We start from the raw sequence: 16708 nt of genomic DNA, 5'->3' as shown, positions 1-16708 counted from the left end.
TGCAACATGGCTTGCATAGTGCTGTAGCTGGGTGACCTGAGCCAGGGGATGGGGGAAGGTGTGAGGAGGCGTGGCCTAAACCCATGGGGGACTGAGATGCATCAGATGACATGACAGGGAACCCTGGAAGCTGCACTGACAAAAAACACACAGGACATGTTGGCAGATCACACTCATTGGGGACCAGCATGTTTGCATTGTGAGATGCGAAGAGGGTTTGGTGACGTGTTTTTGTTGTTTTTAAGGGGGGGGCAGTGGGAAGGGTGTTTAGCACATTACTTTTATGTGAGGGAGGCCATGACATCCAGTAAAAGTAGGGCCTCAGGCAGGTCTACCAGGACACACTATCCACCCACCCCAGAAAGGGGGAGACTAAAGTAAGGCATGTCATCTCATTCATCTAGGGGGGGGGGGGGGGAATGGTCGTTGGAAGTTGCAGCCACAGTCATGGGAGGGCACCTGCAACCTGCATCCTTGATCTGGCACCAATAAATATGTTATTACTTATTAGTTGGCTATTAGCCACATATTGTAGAGGACATTTGCATTAATCAATAAATATATTTACAAATCAGTACAGGTGTCCTGTTTTTGAATACTTACGGCAAGCCCTGAGGTGCCGTCGCACTGCCCGGATGAGCTCGGGCCTCTCCCGCCTCACACGGCGGAACCTCCTCTGTAGGGACTCCAGGTCCCGGTGAACACCGAAGCGTCTGTAAGATATAAGTTTGTAGAGCAGGAGTGAGGGGATGGTCCTTCTTGCCCTCTGCACACACATTCATTTGTTGTTCAAATAGCAGAGAGAGGGTCAACACTGTTGAGGGGGGGGGGGGGGGGGGATCACCTCCATTGGTCCAGATTCATAGAAGCCACCTTTGTACAATTTTTGGGGGTGCTACCCCCAGTGGAGATCACCCCTCCCTGGATCCATACAAGGCATTTATTCTATATTGGGGGTGCTGAAGCACCCACAGCTGCCACCGAGTTGGCTCCTATGCAGATGATGCCATAGAGGTGGCCATGAGGCCAGAAAGTACCGTTTGTATGCATTATAATTTATGCTTGTAAAACTACTTTATATGTGTTAGCATTACCCTGTTATCAAGTATAGTATACGTTTAATTGGTATGTTTCCACTATTCCGATGTGTTGTAAGCCACATAGAGCCTGCAAAGAGGGGTGGGAAAATGTGGGGTTCGCAGGCAACAAATAATTAAATAAGGAAATACATTATTGTAGGGATGTGGGAATGGTCGTCCTTTCAAGAACATACATTTTATTAGTGATTGTGTATGTACCCATAGTACTCATTATCCATGCATGCACACTCCAGTTACTGGTTACATTGATGACTGTTATATGTGTAGGTACAGGAGGGGGTGTGTGTGGGCCAAATACTTACCTTTCAAGCCTGTCCCTAATGCGGGACCAGGCTCTCATAGCCTGTAGCCTGGGGGGCAGGTGGTGGTGGCTGATAAATAGCCGATGCCGGTGCCTCAGGCATAGCCGCACCAGCAGCAGGCTTTCTTCGTGGCCGAAGTTTGGCTCACGTCGGTGCGCCATTTTTTCAGGTGTTGGAAAACATGTGCCTTATATAGACGTCCTTGCGTGACGGATGTCGTTTCGTGCACAGCTCCATATATGGATGACCATCCCATATATGGCCCTATCAGCACGTGGACGCCGTCGTAAGCATAGACGTCTTTGACGTGCATGCCTGGTTGTTATGCTTGCGGAACTTGCCTTATATAGGTGAGTATGAAGCACCCTTTTCACATATACACAATATGCATATAGCTGCATGCAGTTCCGGACATCCAGAAAGGGCACATATGAGGAATATTCGGTGAAGCAGCATGATCTTTCTGTAGTTGACGCATATAAACGTTCCTCATATTTTCCCGTACCTGGATGTCCAGAATAGCATGTACTGTAGTTGCGGGACACCTATGTACATTCTTTTACACACTTTCTGATTTGGGCGTTTGCACCTGCGATAATCGAACGTGTTAGGGCGCTCAATTTAGTCACGCTTATGCGCTCCTCATTTGGTGGTTTTGCTACAGGGATAATCGATTATTGAAAAATGCCCATACTACTTTCCGATTATACATGCCTGATTTTGGACGTTTTCGAAAGGACGTCCTATTGCGTACTTGGACGCCCTTTCGATTATGCCCCTCTATGTATGTTTTTTCTGCTTATCTCTAATTTTCATAATCTGAATTTAACTGACAGTGTTGTAGTTGATGGGAATACCTATAAGTTAGAATTACAGTTGACAATTTTGGGGGTAATCCTAGATAGTACACTCTTTTGATCCTCATATCCAAATGTTATCCGTCAAGGTGTTTTGATTATTATGGAAACAGAAACATATAAGAACATGGTTCAAAGTTGATGTTTTATGCTTGATAGTACAGACACTTACACTGGGTCATTTGGAGTATTATAACATTATTTATGTGGGACGTACTGTAGCTATTTGTAGGTGGATTCAACTATTGCAGAATACAGCAGCTAGTTTAATTTTAAAGGCTTCTAGATTTGAGCATGCTAAACCTCTACAGCTTCACTGACTGCCTATTGAAGCTCGCTGATGGTCCGATGATCAGAAGCAAAAGTAGGCGCTAGAGGCTGTTATCGCCATACTAGCACCTGCGTTAGGTACCACCCTATGATCAGAGCCCCCAAGTGCATGAAACAACGCTCTCGCAGGCTCTGAACGCAACTAGCATGCAGATGCATTCAAAACAGGGCTCTTAGCACAAGTAGCATGCAAATGCATGCTAAACCTATTCATCCCCAATGATCAGCGACCAGTGCGCCAAAGATTGGCTCGTTGGCCGGGGCAAACCCTACGCCATCACGGAGCTGGAGTTAGGGTTTGCAGACCATTGGGGAGGAATGGTGAGCCCTGTCCAGCATGCATGCTAGCAGTCCCCTATTCTCCCCCTAATGCAGCAGCCCCCGCAGGGACCCCGAGGAGAGCCGACCTGACCGACACCCCCACACAGGAACAGGTGTAAAGCTCCGCCCAGCGCATCCAAGGATACCCTGGGCAGGGCTGGGTGCTGCCATTTTGCAGGTGGTGCCGATGGAAGAGGAGGAAGGCCATCTCCTTCCTCCAACCTAAAATAGGGGAGTGGGGGGGATTGACTGTGGCCCACTGGGCCACCAGGGACATCTCAGGAATGCTGGGGGGGGGTAAGGGGGGCTGGAGATCCCTCAGATCTTCAGTACCCCCCTGAACCTGTGTCGGGGGACTGGAGGTCCGCTGTCAAAGGCTGTAAGGCCAACCGGTATGGGATGCACAAACACCGGATGACCCAACAGTAGACCTGAGTCACATTTCCACCTTGCCTTCCAAATGTGTGAAACAAAGTTATCTCTTTCCAAAACCTGTTTATGCCCTTACATGACCACAACATATGTCCCAAAGTGGCTCCAGAACTTCTGCATTTTGGGCACTCCCCCCAAGGAGAAAGCCCCATATGGAAGGCCCTCCTAGGGGAAATGTAAAGCCGAAGTGCCACTTCATCCTGTTCAATTAAATATTTTTATGGTTCAACAATTTTATTGATGGTACAACAGGTTTAACAGTCAGCAAGCTCAATATACAACCAGTGAAAAACAAAACAACCTAACATAGTAAATGACAGCAGATAAAGACCTGTATGGTCCGATTACTTTAAAAGGAGTGAAGACTGGGATTACTTTAATCAGTGGGATTTGAATTAGAGACTTAAGTATAAGTATTGTTAAATAACTTCTGTTTTTTAAAAGAGGAAGAATGTAATCAGATGTATTATTTCTAACTAATATTGGACAATAAGTATGTTTACAATGAGATAATTTGACTATACACTGTATTGGCCTTGAAGAAGCCAACCAGATGATCAATGTGGAATAATGAATTGGATGAGTAATATCTGGGGATAATCAGGTTAATACCACGGGTTTTTTTCTGTTTACTGTTTAATTGATCTCCTTATCTTGTTTCAGTCTCCCTATTTAGTGGTGTAAAGAAGAGAATAGAATTACCTGACTGAAATAATTCCTACATATTACTTTCTCTGTATTTCCAGCAAGTTGTTTTATCGCTTGTAAAAATTTAAATGGTTATAAATAAAAACTTTAAAAAAAACCCCAAAATAAAAGTTAAAAAAAAAAAACCTCAAGTTGCTTGCACAGCTTTGAGATAAAACATCCTTTGACCGTATGTTTTATTTCCTTAAAACTACTGGCAGAAAAAAAATATTCCACAGAGAGTTAAGTCTGAGGTTTTTCATCCAGTGACTCTAGCTTGTCTAACATTGGTATGATAAAACAGTATTAACACAGTGCTTCAGCTCCAAGTGGGTTCTTTGGAAGTGAAATAAGCTGGTTCGTAGATTGGTAGTAGTTGACTTTTAATAAATACTTAGTAGGAGTAATAGTAGTTTTTATGAAAATGTTATTGTCTGAGGGAAGAGAACAGAGCAGCCTTATTTGAAAACAAGTGGGGGAAAAAAGGAAAGGATTCGCACACCTTCTACAAGAAAAATCAAGGAAAACCAGCAAGAGTGGAAGTGGAAATGTCCAGAATGACGGAGGCAAACAGCCGACTAAGAACGTTCAAAAGTTCATTGCCAAAGGTGAACTGACCCAAAAAGACCCAACACGGACTGTGTTTCGGCTAAATAGCCTTCTTCATGGGTCTACAACATAAAAATATGATATAAACACAGCATAAATATAACAAAATATAAAAACCAAATGTAAAACATCTACAGGTAGACATTCAGGCTTATTTTCAAAAGAGAAGGGCGCCCATCTTTTGACACAAATCGGGAGATGGGCGTCCTTCTCCCAGGGTTGCCCAAATCGGCATAATTGAAAGCCGAGTTTGGGCGTCTCCAACTGCTTTCCGTCGGGGGGGGGGGCGACCAAAGTTCCCGGGGGCGTGTCAGAGGCGTAGCGAAGGCGGGACTTGGATGTGCCTAACACATGGGTGTCCTTGACCCATAATGGAAAAAAGAAGGGTGTGCCTGAGGAGCACTTGGCTGACTTTACTTGGTCCCCTTTTTTCTTACGACCGAGCCTCAAAAAGGTGCCTGAACTGACCAGATGACTACCGGAGGGAATCGGGGATGACCTCTCATTACTCCCCCAATGGTCACTAACTCCTTCCCACCCTCAAAAAAACAGCTTTAAAAATATTTTGTGCTAGCCTCTATGCCAGCCTCAAATGTCATACTCAGGTCCCTTGCAGCAGTATGCAGGTCCCAGGAGCAGTTTTAGTGGGTGCAGAGCACTTCAGGCAGGCGGACCCAGGCCCATCCCACCTGTTACACTTGTGGTGGTAAATGTGAGCCCTTCGAAACCCACTGTACCCACATGTAGGTGCCCCCCTTCACCCGTAAGGGCTGTGGTACTGGTGTACAGTTGTGCGTAGTGGCAGTGGCGTACCTAGGGTAGTTGACACCCGGGGCTGGTCATTTTTTAACACCCCCCTCCAAATCCAGTACTAGGCATACCGAAAATACAAAACACTCATGACCTATAGAACAATTCTACTATACCATAAGCAGTAATTTCTATGAGTCACACAAGGAAAAGGAAAGCATCTTAAACACTACAGTGAGCACTAGAACATCAATTCACCTATTGTAAAACGAAACCAGACAGAATAGTACAGATCGTCGATCTTGCACAGTCAATGCCAACTGAAAGCCATGTCTTTCACAAACACAGATACACCCTAATCCACTATAGAATAAGTAATCATAAACTTTCTATTTAGACAAAAATTAAACTGAACCCCCAAGATGCCAGACACTGCATACAATGCAACACCACAGAAACAGAAAACGTCCCCTAGTACTGTGCAAAATATAAAGACAGCAGATGTAAATTTGAAAATACTAACAAATACCAATCACCACTTTACAAATTAACAAATAGAAATAAAACAAATATCATTTTATTGGACTAATACATTTAGCTTTCAGAGGCCAAAACCTCCTTCCTCCGGGTCAGTACAGTATAGTGCTGTTACAGTATCCTATCCTGACCTGAGGAAGGGGGTTTTGTTCTCCGAAAGTTAGTCCAAATGTATTAAAATTAGTCCAATAAAAAGATTACCTTATTTACATGTTCTATTTATAAACACTTAACACAGCTACAATACTACTTTATCCTAAAGCAAAAAAATAAAAATATATTTTTACAGTTTGTTGTGTCTGGTTTCTGCTTTCCTCATCTTCTTTTCACTGTCTTCCTTCCATCCAGCATCTGTCTTCACTCTCTCTCTCTGCCATCCAGTGTCTGCCCTATCTCTGCCCCTTCCGTCCACATCTGCCCTCTATCTCTGCCCCTTCAATCTACCATTTGTTCTCCCTCTCGCTCCACCTTCCATCCAGGGTCTGCCCCCAGTTTCAGCCCCAGCCCTTTTCTCCCACCAGTGCAGAGCTTCAGCCTCAGCCACTTCTCCCTGTCCCCTTTTCAGCCCTCAGTTCCAGTACTGGCCCCCTTATCCCACCTACCCTCCTTTTCAGCCCCCAGTTCCAGTCCCCTTCATCCACATACCTTGCATTAGGACCTCCCCAACCCAGTCCCCTTCTCGCATCTGAGCCCTCTTCTCCCATCTGAGCCCCCCCTCCCCGACCCAGTCCCCACCTGCCTACCAGCTCTGTTGACAGACGACCCTCTTCTCCTGCCACCCGGCACTTGACCCAGCCTTTAAAAAAAATCTGTGAGGTGACGGCGCAGCGCAGCGCCTCGCATCTGTCCTGCTCTGTGTGCAAAGGACGAAAAATTGCCTCGTCGGCTGGCCTTCCCTTACTCTCCCGCCCTCTGATGTAACTTCCTATTTCCGCGAGGGCGGGACACAGTGAGGGAAGGCTGGCCGACGAGGCAATTTTTCTTCCTTTACACGCAGAGCAGGACCGTTGCGAGGCGCTGCGCTGCGCCGTGCCGTGCCGTCGCTTCACATATTTTTTTTTTTAAAGGCTGGGTCAGGTGCTGGATGGCAGGAGAAGAGGGTCGTCTGTCGACGGAGCTGGTAGGCAGGTGGGGACTGGGGCACCAGCGGAACACCCCCCCCCCCCCCCACCTGCTGACACCCGGGGTGGACAGCCCCCCCCCCCACCTCGCCCTTGGTATGCCACTGTGTAGTGGGTTTGGGGGGGGGGCTCAGGACACAAGATAAGGGAGCTATGCACTTGGTAGCAATTTGTGAAGTCCACTGCAGTGCCCCCTAGGGTGCCCGGGTGATGTCCTCCCATGATGAACTGGCTTGGATTTGGTCATTTCTGAGATGAGCGTCCTCAGTTTCCATTATCGCCGAAAATCAGAAATGACCAAGTCTAAGGACGACCATCTCTAAGGTCTACCTAAATTTCAGGATTTGGGCGTCCCCGACCATCTTGTTTCGATAATACGGGTTTCTCCTTCCGTCCTGCGTGGACGTCCCCAGGAAAACTTGGGCGTCCCTTTCGATTATGCCCCTCATTGTGTGACATGGAAGTCTAAATGCGAACACGGCACATAAAAAATTATATATATACTAGTAAAAAAGGCCCGTTTCTGACAGAAATGAAACGGGCGCTAGCAAGGTTTTCCTCGCAGTTGCAGCTTGGCCTCCTCCCTCCCTCCCTGTCATGTGATTTCGAGGCCCCCCTCCCTCGGAGTTCCAACTCTCCCTCCCTCGGTCTTTGTCATCTCAGTTGCAGGCCCCCATCTGTATCCTCTGAGTTCCAGGCCCCCGTGCTTCCCTCTTCTCCGAGGAAGCACAATGTGTCTGCCTGCCCCTCGCCTTCGTCAGTGCCAGCTGTTATTTAAAACTTGTTACCCCATCCATCCCTCTCCTCCCCTCCGAGTTCCACACCCCCGTGCCTGCCTCCCCTCTCTCTCTCTGGCCTCCGAGTGGAATCACGACGTGTCTGCCTGCCCCTTGCCTTCATAAGTGCCGGCTGTTATTTAAAACTTCTTACCTCGTGGTCCGCCGGCAACAGCAAAGTCGAGCAGGCACGGGACGGCGCTTCAGACTGCCTTCCCTTCTGTTTTCAGATCTGCCTCTGGTCCCACCCTCATTTCCTGTTTGCGGAAGTGCCTTCCCTTCTGTTTTAGCTCTGCCTCTGGTCCCGCCCTCATTTCCTGTTTTTTTATTTTTTGTTACATTGTACCCCGCCCTCATTTCCTGTTTGGTTTTTTTTTTTTGTTACATTTGTACCCCGCGCTTTCCCACTCATGGCAGGCTCAATGCAGCTTACATGGGGCAATGGAGGGTTAAGTGACTTGCCCAGAGTCACAAGGAGCTGCCTGTGGCTGAAGTGGGAATCGAACTCAGTTCCCCAGGACCAAAGTCCACCACCCTAACCACTAGGCCACGTTTGCGGAAGGTGCCTTCCCTTCTGTTTTAGCTCTGCGTCTGGTTCCGCCCTCATTTCCTGTTTGCGGAAGGGCAGGACCAAAGGCATTGCTGGTGTAACAAGCTGTCTGAGCAGCATGAATGATAAAGTACATAAACAAATTGCCAAAATAAACACTTGAGAGAGTAATGTAAAAGTACACATCATAAAATGAAAATGAGCTCATGTATATGAATGTATGTAAAACTATATAGGTCACGAGCATGTGTAGTGGTGGTGTGAAGTAAAATGAAGAGTTGAATAAAAATATAGAGATGACAAAATAAAAATTTTAACAGAGTAAAACCATATTAAAAGCAAGCAAATGGTGATGCTGTGTTAAAATAGAGATTGAGATGGTACTGGATGTTACATATCGAAAGACGTTATGATAGTATCTGGGAAAACAATGATCTTAAATGCATTATCTATAGATGTAAAATCATAATAAAAAAGCACAGATAAAACTTAAATATGGAACATGGCTCATGGAATTCTTTCCAAGCCTTGTGTCTGGCCTTGTCTGATTGGGAGGGGTGATTTTTGAATGGATCAGTACCCAAGCATTCTGTTGGTTTGGAAAGAATTAAAATGAAACGAAGTGTGGTAATAAAGGGGCCCTTTTACTAAGCCGCGTAGGCACCTATGCATGCCCAACACTTGTCAATTTGCAGTTACTGCCCAGCTACCTCGAAGCCCGGGCAGTAATTTTGTTTTTTACTCGCGTCCAATACGTGTGCCGGAAAATAATGCGTAGACGATTATCGCACGGTTACTGCATGAGACCTTACTGCTAAGTCAGTGGCTGACAGTAAGGTCTCAGACCCAAAATGGACGTGCGCCACTTTTTATTTTGCCGCAAAAATTTTAAAAAGGCCTTTTTTTACAGGCGCGCTGAAAAACGGATCTGCGCGTGCCCAAAACACGTGCCTACACTAGCACAGCCCATTTTTTCAGCACACCTTAGTAAAAGGACCCCAGAGTAAATCACTGTCTTACAGCAACAGATATTGCTGTGCTTTTCTACCACTAGTTGGCAGTATACACAGAAATTAGCAAACTAGATAGCAACTATTAAGAAAGGTGTATGGTTCAGTTACTAGCTTTCACAGTAGAATTTACAACAAAGAAAATGAAAACCATGTCTGAATTACTAAGTATCAGACCAGCAAAGATAGGGGTGTGGCAGCAGTGGGGAAGGGAAAAAAGGGAAGGGTGGGTTGGTGGCGAATGCATGTGAAGCATGCCTCATGGAATTAATTCCATTCTGTATGTGTGACCAGAAGAGTAGAGAGAAGAAGTTGAACAATTCCCTAATTATGTTTCACTCCTCAATATTTCTGTGCTGTAAAATATGGAACTGCTCTTCCCATAGAAATGCATTGGGCCATTTTTTATTTTAATATTTTATATTTGTAACAATTCTGGAATTCATTGCCAGAGAATGTAGTAAAAGCAGTTAGCTAAGCAGGATTTTAAAAAGGTTTGGATAGCTTCCTAAAAGAAAAGTCCATAGACCATTATTAAATTGACTTGGGGAAAATCCACTGCTTATTTCTAGGATAAGCAGCATAAAATGTATTGTACTCTTTTGGGATCTTGCCAGGTACTTGTAACCTGGATTGGCTACTGTTGGAAACAGGATGCTGGGCTTGATGGACCTTCGGTCTGTCCCAGTTTGGCAATACTTATGGAGCACAATATCTAACTTGAGGGTCAATTGAGGGACTTTTGTGTAAGTGCATGGCCCTTGCCTTTGAACTACCGGGCAATCATCATCCTCTTATTTGTGGGAAAGGCTTTCTCCTTTATTTATAAACTCTTGAGGTTTGCTCCATCCACATGCAAGATGACTGATGTGTCACCATCTTTACTAAAAGCAGGAGAGGTCTAATGGCGATGTCTGAATTTTTTTACAGATATGTGCCATGGAACTTTCATGAGTCAGAGCCTGGAAAATATCAGTTCACTGGTGATCATGACATAGAGGCTTTCCTACAGATGGCAAATGACCTAGAACTTCTGGTTATTCTACGAGCTGGACCCTATATCTGTGCAGAGTGGGACATGGTGAGTTTTTTTTTTTCTTGCAAGAAGAAAGGGATAATTATAAAGCAAAGGCTTATCTATCACTCCTCTCTGAAAAATGAAACTGATAGGTTTTTCAAAAGACTTCTCTTGTTAGCATGAGGAAGTTCGATTGACTAGAGCTGCCTATCTCCTGTTTCTTGCAAGCTGAAATGGCCAATCACTTAACCCTTTATCATAGCTTGTTTCTTCTGTGGTGATATTGGCATCATCAAATATTGATGTCATCAATAATGGGGCAGTTCAAAAACACAGTCTTTGTGTATAAAGCAGCATAATATAAATGTATGCCTGAAAAATTGGAGCTGCCAGACAGTCTATGGAGCTCATTTTCAAGTATGATTTAGCAGCCTCTATAATAGCCTCAGATGTTAGAGCCAGGTCTATTAGAGCAGCATGCAGGTCCCTGGAGTAGTGTAGGAGTGGGGGACTCTGGTCCCTATCTCCCCCTCCCTGGCACATTTGTGGGAGAAATTGTGAACTCACCAGAACCCCACTGTACCCACATATAGCTGCTGCCTTCACCCATAAGGGGTATTGTAGTGGTGTACAGTTGTAGGCAGTGGGTTTTGGGGGGCTCAGCAGACAAGGTAAGGGAGCAACGTTGAGATGTGTACCTGGGAGCATGTTTTTGAAGTCCACTTCAGTGCCCCATTTATCTCCTGGGATGTCTGGGAGACCAGTCTACTAAAAATGTTGGACCCTCCTACATCCCAATGGCTTGATTTTTCTATGTTTTTCACTTGGACTTTTGTTTTTTGGTCCATTTAAAAAAAAAAAAAATCCAAAACACACAACCTTGTTAGAAACATTATTTTTGAAAACAAAAGATACACATTTTTCTTTTTTGAAAATGAACTTCTCTCTTTTATTCAGATTTTGGACATTTTTTGCAAAACGTCTAAAGTCGGACTTAGACGTCATATTAAAAATATCCCTCCACATATTGTAAAAAACCCAAGAAGTTTATTTTTAACATATTCCAGAGTTTTGTAGTCGGTGTGCAGAGCTTTTTTGGGGTTCAGTTTATATAAGAAATGTCAAGTGATTATAGTCCCTCAAAGATCACAGGTTTTTTAAACCTACCCAGTAAATGTAGTTTTTGGATTTAATCCAGCTTTTCAAATGACACTGAAGACAGCTTACATTATCATTAGGAATTGGGTATGGCAAGTTCCTTACCCCTAAAGAGCTTAGTATAAGTGGGCACCTAAGGCACTGGCAGATAGCGATGACAATAGTAAAGCATTTTCTGCAGGTGAAAAGTGGGTGCTTTGAATATTACTCAATCCATTTTGCAGGTAAAAGTATGTACAATGTTTAATAATAATGATATTTTGCTCTGTGGACTCCAGGGGTGTTCCCAGTGGAGAGAGAGGAGCAACACCCACCTTCCTTTAACTGATCTACTGAAAGCTATGTATTTAGATGAGAGATTTGCATGCAGTGGAAGCAGTGCATGCAGATATCTCTCATGAATATTCATTGGGCTATCCTGAAAACCTGAGTGGCAGGGGTGCCTTCAGGACCAGGTTTGGGAACCACTATGCTAACATGTCACTAAAATTAAAGTAGTGTACAGATATAATACCAATAAGTGTTCTAAGAACTGCCTTCACTCTGTCTAGAAAGTTTCAATAATTGCTTCCGATTTCAAGACTTCTCCACTGGACCTCTTCCTGTACCGTTGGAGGTGCAGGCACCGCTGGTTAAGAACCTGTGCATTAAGGGATGATCAGTGTGCTTTGGTGATTAGTGCATGTGTAAAAGTAATTGTGGATTTTACATCAAACTAGGCACTTTTTAAGTAGTGCTTTCGAAGTGACTTACTCAGGATTAAAAGGAGTGAAAGGGATTTAAGTCTTGATTCCTGGTTGTCAGCCCACTGCACTTAATGCTAGACCCCACTTGCACTTGATTGAGAAACCTGCCCACCATCCCCTAATTTGCATGTAATTTGACATGTCCTACTAGATAAAAACAGATCTTTAAAAAGTATTTTTGTTTTGAAAAGTACAAACGGGGCACGCTGAATGCACCAGCTGATTTTGTAGCATGCACAGCTTTCTTATAGGTGTAGAGCAGTGAAAGCAGGGACCTTTCTTGTGGTGAGTGATTGATTTCTTAAAAAAAAAAGAAATTACCAACACCTGTTAGCATGGTGCTGAATTGTTAGCTGTTGGGGCAAATTGGGGAAGGAGAGGAACAGGCAGCTCCAGCAGCCAGTCGGGGTTCAGGAAGGGGTGGGAGGAGGAGGAGGATCCAGCTTGAAAAGGGTTATCATGCATTTGCTAAGTGTCAAAACTTCCATTGTCACTTGTCAATATTGCTAAAAGGGGGGAGCCCAGACAAATTGGTTTCCTGATGAGAGGTGACTTAGCTTTCCTATTATGTATTGCAAATGGAGAGTCTCAGAGATGCAAGGTTTGTAAATGTACATAGTTATGGGCAGTGTGTGCTGGAGCCGGCTCGCACCAGCTCACAAGAGCTGGTTGTTGTGGCAAGTGAGCCGGCTCCCAGGGGCAGTGCAACCCGGCTTTAAGTGAGGTAAGCATGGCAGGAGGGCGCCACAAGCCATGCTTACCTCACCTCCTGCTGCTATGGGGGGGGGGGGGTTTAAATCGTTGATTTACCTCTGTCTCAGCAGACGCAGTCAAAGCTAGTCTCTAGTCTTCCCTTCATTTCCGTCAGTGTCCCGCCTTCTTCTGATGTAATTTCCTCTTTCTGCAAGGGCGGGACACTGACAGGAAACGAAGGGAAGGCTAGAGACGGGCTTTCACTACGGATGCTGCGACAGAGGCAGGGGCGAGAGGAGAATCGCTGGGTGGGTATGGATGGCTGGAGGGGGGGTAGGGGAGAGAGGAGAATCACTGGGTGGGTATGGATGGTTGGAGGGGGCAGGGGAGAGTTGCAAGACATGGGTGGATGGAGGGCAGGGGAGAGGAGAGTTGCTGGACATGGGTGGATGGAGGGGAGGGCAGGGGAGAGGAGGGTTGCTGGACATGGGTGGAGGAGAGGGAAGGGAGAGAAGAAATGCTGGACATGGATGGAGGGGAGGGACGAGTGAGGAAGGAGATGAGATGAGGGAAAAGGAAGAGAGGAGAAAATCTGCACATGGATGAAGAAAATAGAAGCTGGATCCACTGGACAGTCAAGTCTGCGGAGGACCCAGCTTTTACTTACGGATGTAGGACAAGAAATGAAGAAGAAAGGCGGAAAGTAAAGAAATAAGTGGAAAGGAAGCCCTGGAAACGGAGTTAAGAGGACAGATAGCAGCAGAATCGGATACTGGGCCAGCATGATCAGAAAAACAGTCACCAGACAACAATGATAGAAAAAATTATTTTATTATAGTGTTTGGAATATGTCCAATTTGAGAATCAGGTGCTCAACATTAAAAGTTTATATTTATTTACTTATTTATGGCATTTTATCCCACATTAAACATGAATTAGATTGGAACTTGGGATCATGTAATTTTTTTTTATTGGACATAACTTAATACATTTCTTGATTAGCTTTTGAAGGTTGCCCTTCTTCGTCAGATCGGAAATAAGCAAATGTGCTAGCTGACAGTGTATATAAGTGAAAACATTCAAGCATTACTATGACAGTCTGACAGGGTGGGAGGATGGGGGTGGGTCGGAGGTATGCATGGGGACATCAAAGCATATCATTGATATTCTAACAGGATGGGTGTGGATAGGTGAGAGGTGGGGTGATCAACAGAGACATACAGCGTTATGGTTTATAATGCGCTAGGAACCCCAGATCCTTGTTAAGTCCTTTCTGTTGGGTGTTAAAATATTCAATCATTCTGACTTCAAAGGTCTTACGTTCTTGTATGGTTTTAAAGTTACCTTTCAGTATTCTTACTGTGAAATCACTGGTACAGTGTCCTGGTTCTGTGAAGTGCTGTCCCACCGGGGTGGGGGCCCTACTGGCTGTATTGTTCATGTGATGTCTATGTAAATTGAATCTTGTCTTAAGCATCTGGCCTGTTTCTCCAATATAGCATCCTTCGTTACATTTTTTACACTGAATGATATATACCACATTGGAAGATGAGCAAGTGAAAGATCCCTTTATGTTGAATATCTTTCTTTTGTGCATAACTGTGGGGTCCTGTGAAATATTTTGGCATAGTTTGCAACTGGATAAATTACAGGGACGTGTGCCCTTCTGTTCTTTTTCAGTCTGTGATGGAAGTTTACTTCTGATTAGCTTGTGTTTTAAGTTGGGTGGCTGTCGGAAGGCCAGTACTGGTAGGGATGGGAATATCTCTTTCAGTAATTCATCCTCCTGGAGTATAGGTTGTAGATCTCTTATGATTTTCCTCAGTTTTTTGTTTGTTTTTTTGTTTGATTTCTATTGATAACCTTAAGAGTGGACTAACACGGCTACCACACTCCTCTTTTTCCTGGAGTAATACATTCCCCCCCCCCCCCCCCAGGCTCTCTCCCCAGCTATAGCCAGCTCTGAAATTTGGAGGGGGGGGCGCAGAGGTGGACGGGGGGCACAGAGGTGAACTGGGGAGAGAGCCTGTTGTTAAACATTTACCAGCACACCACTGGTTATGGGGGAAAGATCCCCCCTCCTACAATCTCCTCTGTTTTGCATATAGTCACACTGAATGGTTTCTGATCTTTAAACAAAATGTAATATTAGATAAAGGGAACCTGAGCAAATGCAACATATTTGTTTTTTGTTACTACTTTAAGGAACAGTTATCCAATACCCATATCATCCATGTGAAAAAGTAGTTGTCCCCTTAGTTACTCAAATGACAATTGACCAAACTTAATTGGTAATTAGATTCAGATGGTTTTACAGGCTTCATTGCAGCCAGCCTTGTTGAATCTAAACCTTTATCTTACCATGAGAGTGAAGTAGTTGTCACAAAGCTTCCATATGAATGCTGTGCGATCAAAGGAAATGCCAGAAGAGAGGAGGAAAAAAGCTGTTGGCAGTTCCTAAATCTCTGGGAGTCCACCAAATCACCGTGACACTCATCTCCAAATGGAGAAGATTTGGATCAGTGGTGAATCTTCCCAGGAGTATCTGGCCAGCCAAAATTACTCCAAGGACGTAGCAACAACTCATCCAGGAAGTCGCAAAACGTCTCGGAACATCTAAAGAACTGTAGGCCTCTAAAGCTTCAGTTAAAGTCTGTGTTCATGACTGGGTAAACATGGGATTCATAGAAGAGTAGCAAGGTGGAAACTGTGCTGTTATCCAGGAATAACATCAGTGCTCATCTCACGTTTGCAAAAACACACCAGCCTTTTGGGATGGTGTTCAGTGGACAGATGAGTCAAAAGTGGAACTGGTTGGACAACACAAGTCCCATTTGTCTGATGCAAAGCAAATACAGCATTCCACAATAAACATATCATACCAACAGTTGAACAATGTGATGGTAGTGTGATGGTGTGGAGATGATTTGCTTGTCTCCAGGACCTGGAAAATTTTGCCATTATTGAAGGAACTGTGAATTCTGCACTGTACCAGGAAATGCTTAAGGAGAACATCCATCCAGTCATCTATTTGTGATCTGAAGCTGAAGTATAATTGAGTTAGGCCACAAGACAATGATACAAAACACAAAAGTAAAACTATATCTGAATGGCTGAGGAGAAAAAAAAAATTTTAAGTTTTGGACTGGCCTAGTCAAAGCCTTCAACAAGATAAAAGCAGATCACATAAAAACCACGGAAACAAGTGAATAAAAAATTGGTTTATTAAAACATTTACTGACGCGGCCACTTTTCGCCTTCAGGCTGCGTCGGGGGGGGGGGGTAAAAAAAACTACAAGATTAAAAACATACAAATTGAATCTACAGCATCATTATAAATCAAAACTTTCAAACAACAACTCAAAAGTATTAAATTAAAATCTCATATTAAAACTATAAAATAGTAAAAAAAATAAAAACAGAGAACTTTAATTTTAAAAGAACATTAAGTAAAACATTGAATATAACAGCAATCAAAGTTTAAAAAGAATATATACTCACAAACAGGCAACAGGAGACCATACTGTGATAGTGTATGTGAAGGCAGAACAAATAAGTCAATGTGTTATCCATAGTGACATGCTATTCAATGAAACATATAATTTCATGTGACTTAGGTGTTCAAGTGCTCATATTGAAGAAGATGTGCAGAAGGTACTTCTCTACATACCTTAAAGGTATGGGTAACTGTCTACCCCTAATAGTAAAAAA

General features: G+C 44.2%; 1 protein-coding gene across 1 annotated transcript in view; it reads left to right on the top strand.

Annotated features, from left to right (window-relative positions):
• Window positions 1–16708, top strand: part of LOC115473996 (beta-galactosidase-like) — a 330129-nt gene that overhangs the window by 34776 nt on the left and 278645 nt on the right. The window contains 1 exon segment of the mRNA XM_030209251.1: window positions 10313–10463. Within this exon segment, the coding sequence (XP_030065111.1) occupies window positions 10313–10463 (151 nt within the window).

The sequence above is a fragment of the Microcaecilia unicolor genome, chromosome 1 (genome assembly GCF_901765095.1).
Source record: "Microcaecilia unicolor chromosome 1, aMicUni1.1, whole genome shotgun sequence".
NCBI lineage: Eukaryota > Metazoa > Chordata > Amphibia > Gymnophiona > Siphonopidae > Microcaecilia > Microcaecilia unicolor.
The sequence above is the reverse complement of the archived record's forward strand: the minus strand, read 5'-3'. Positions and strand labels throughout refer to the sequence as shown.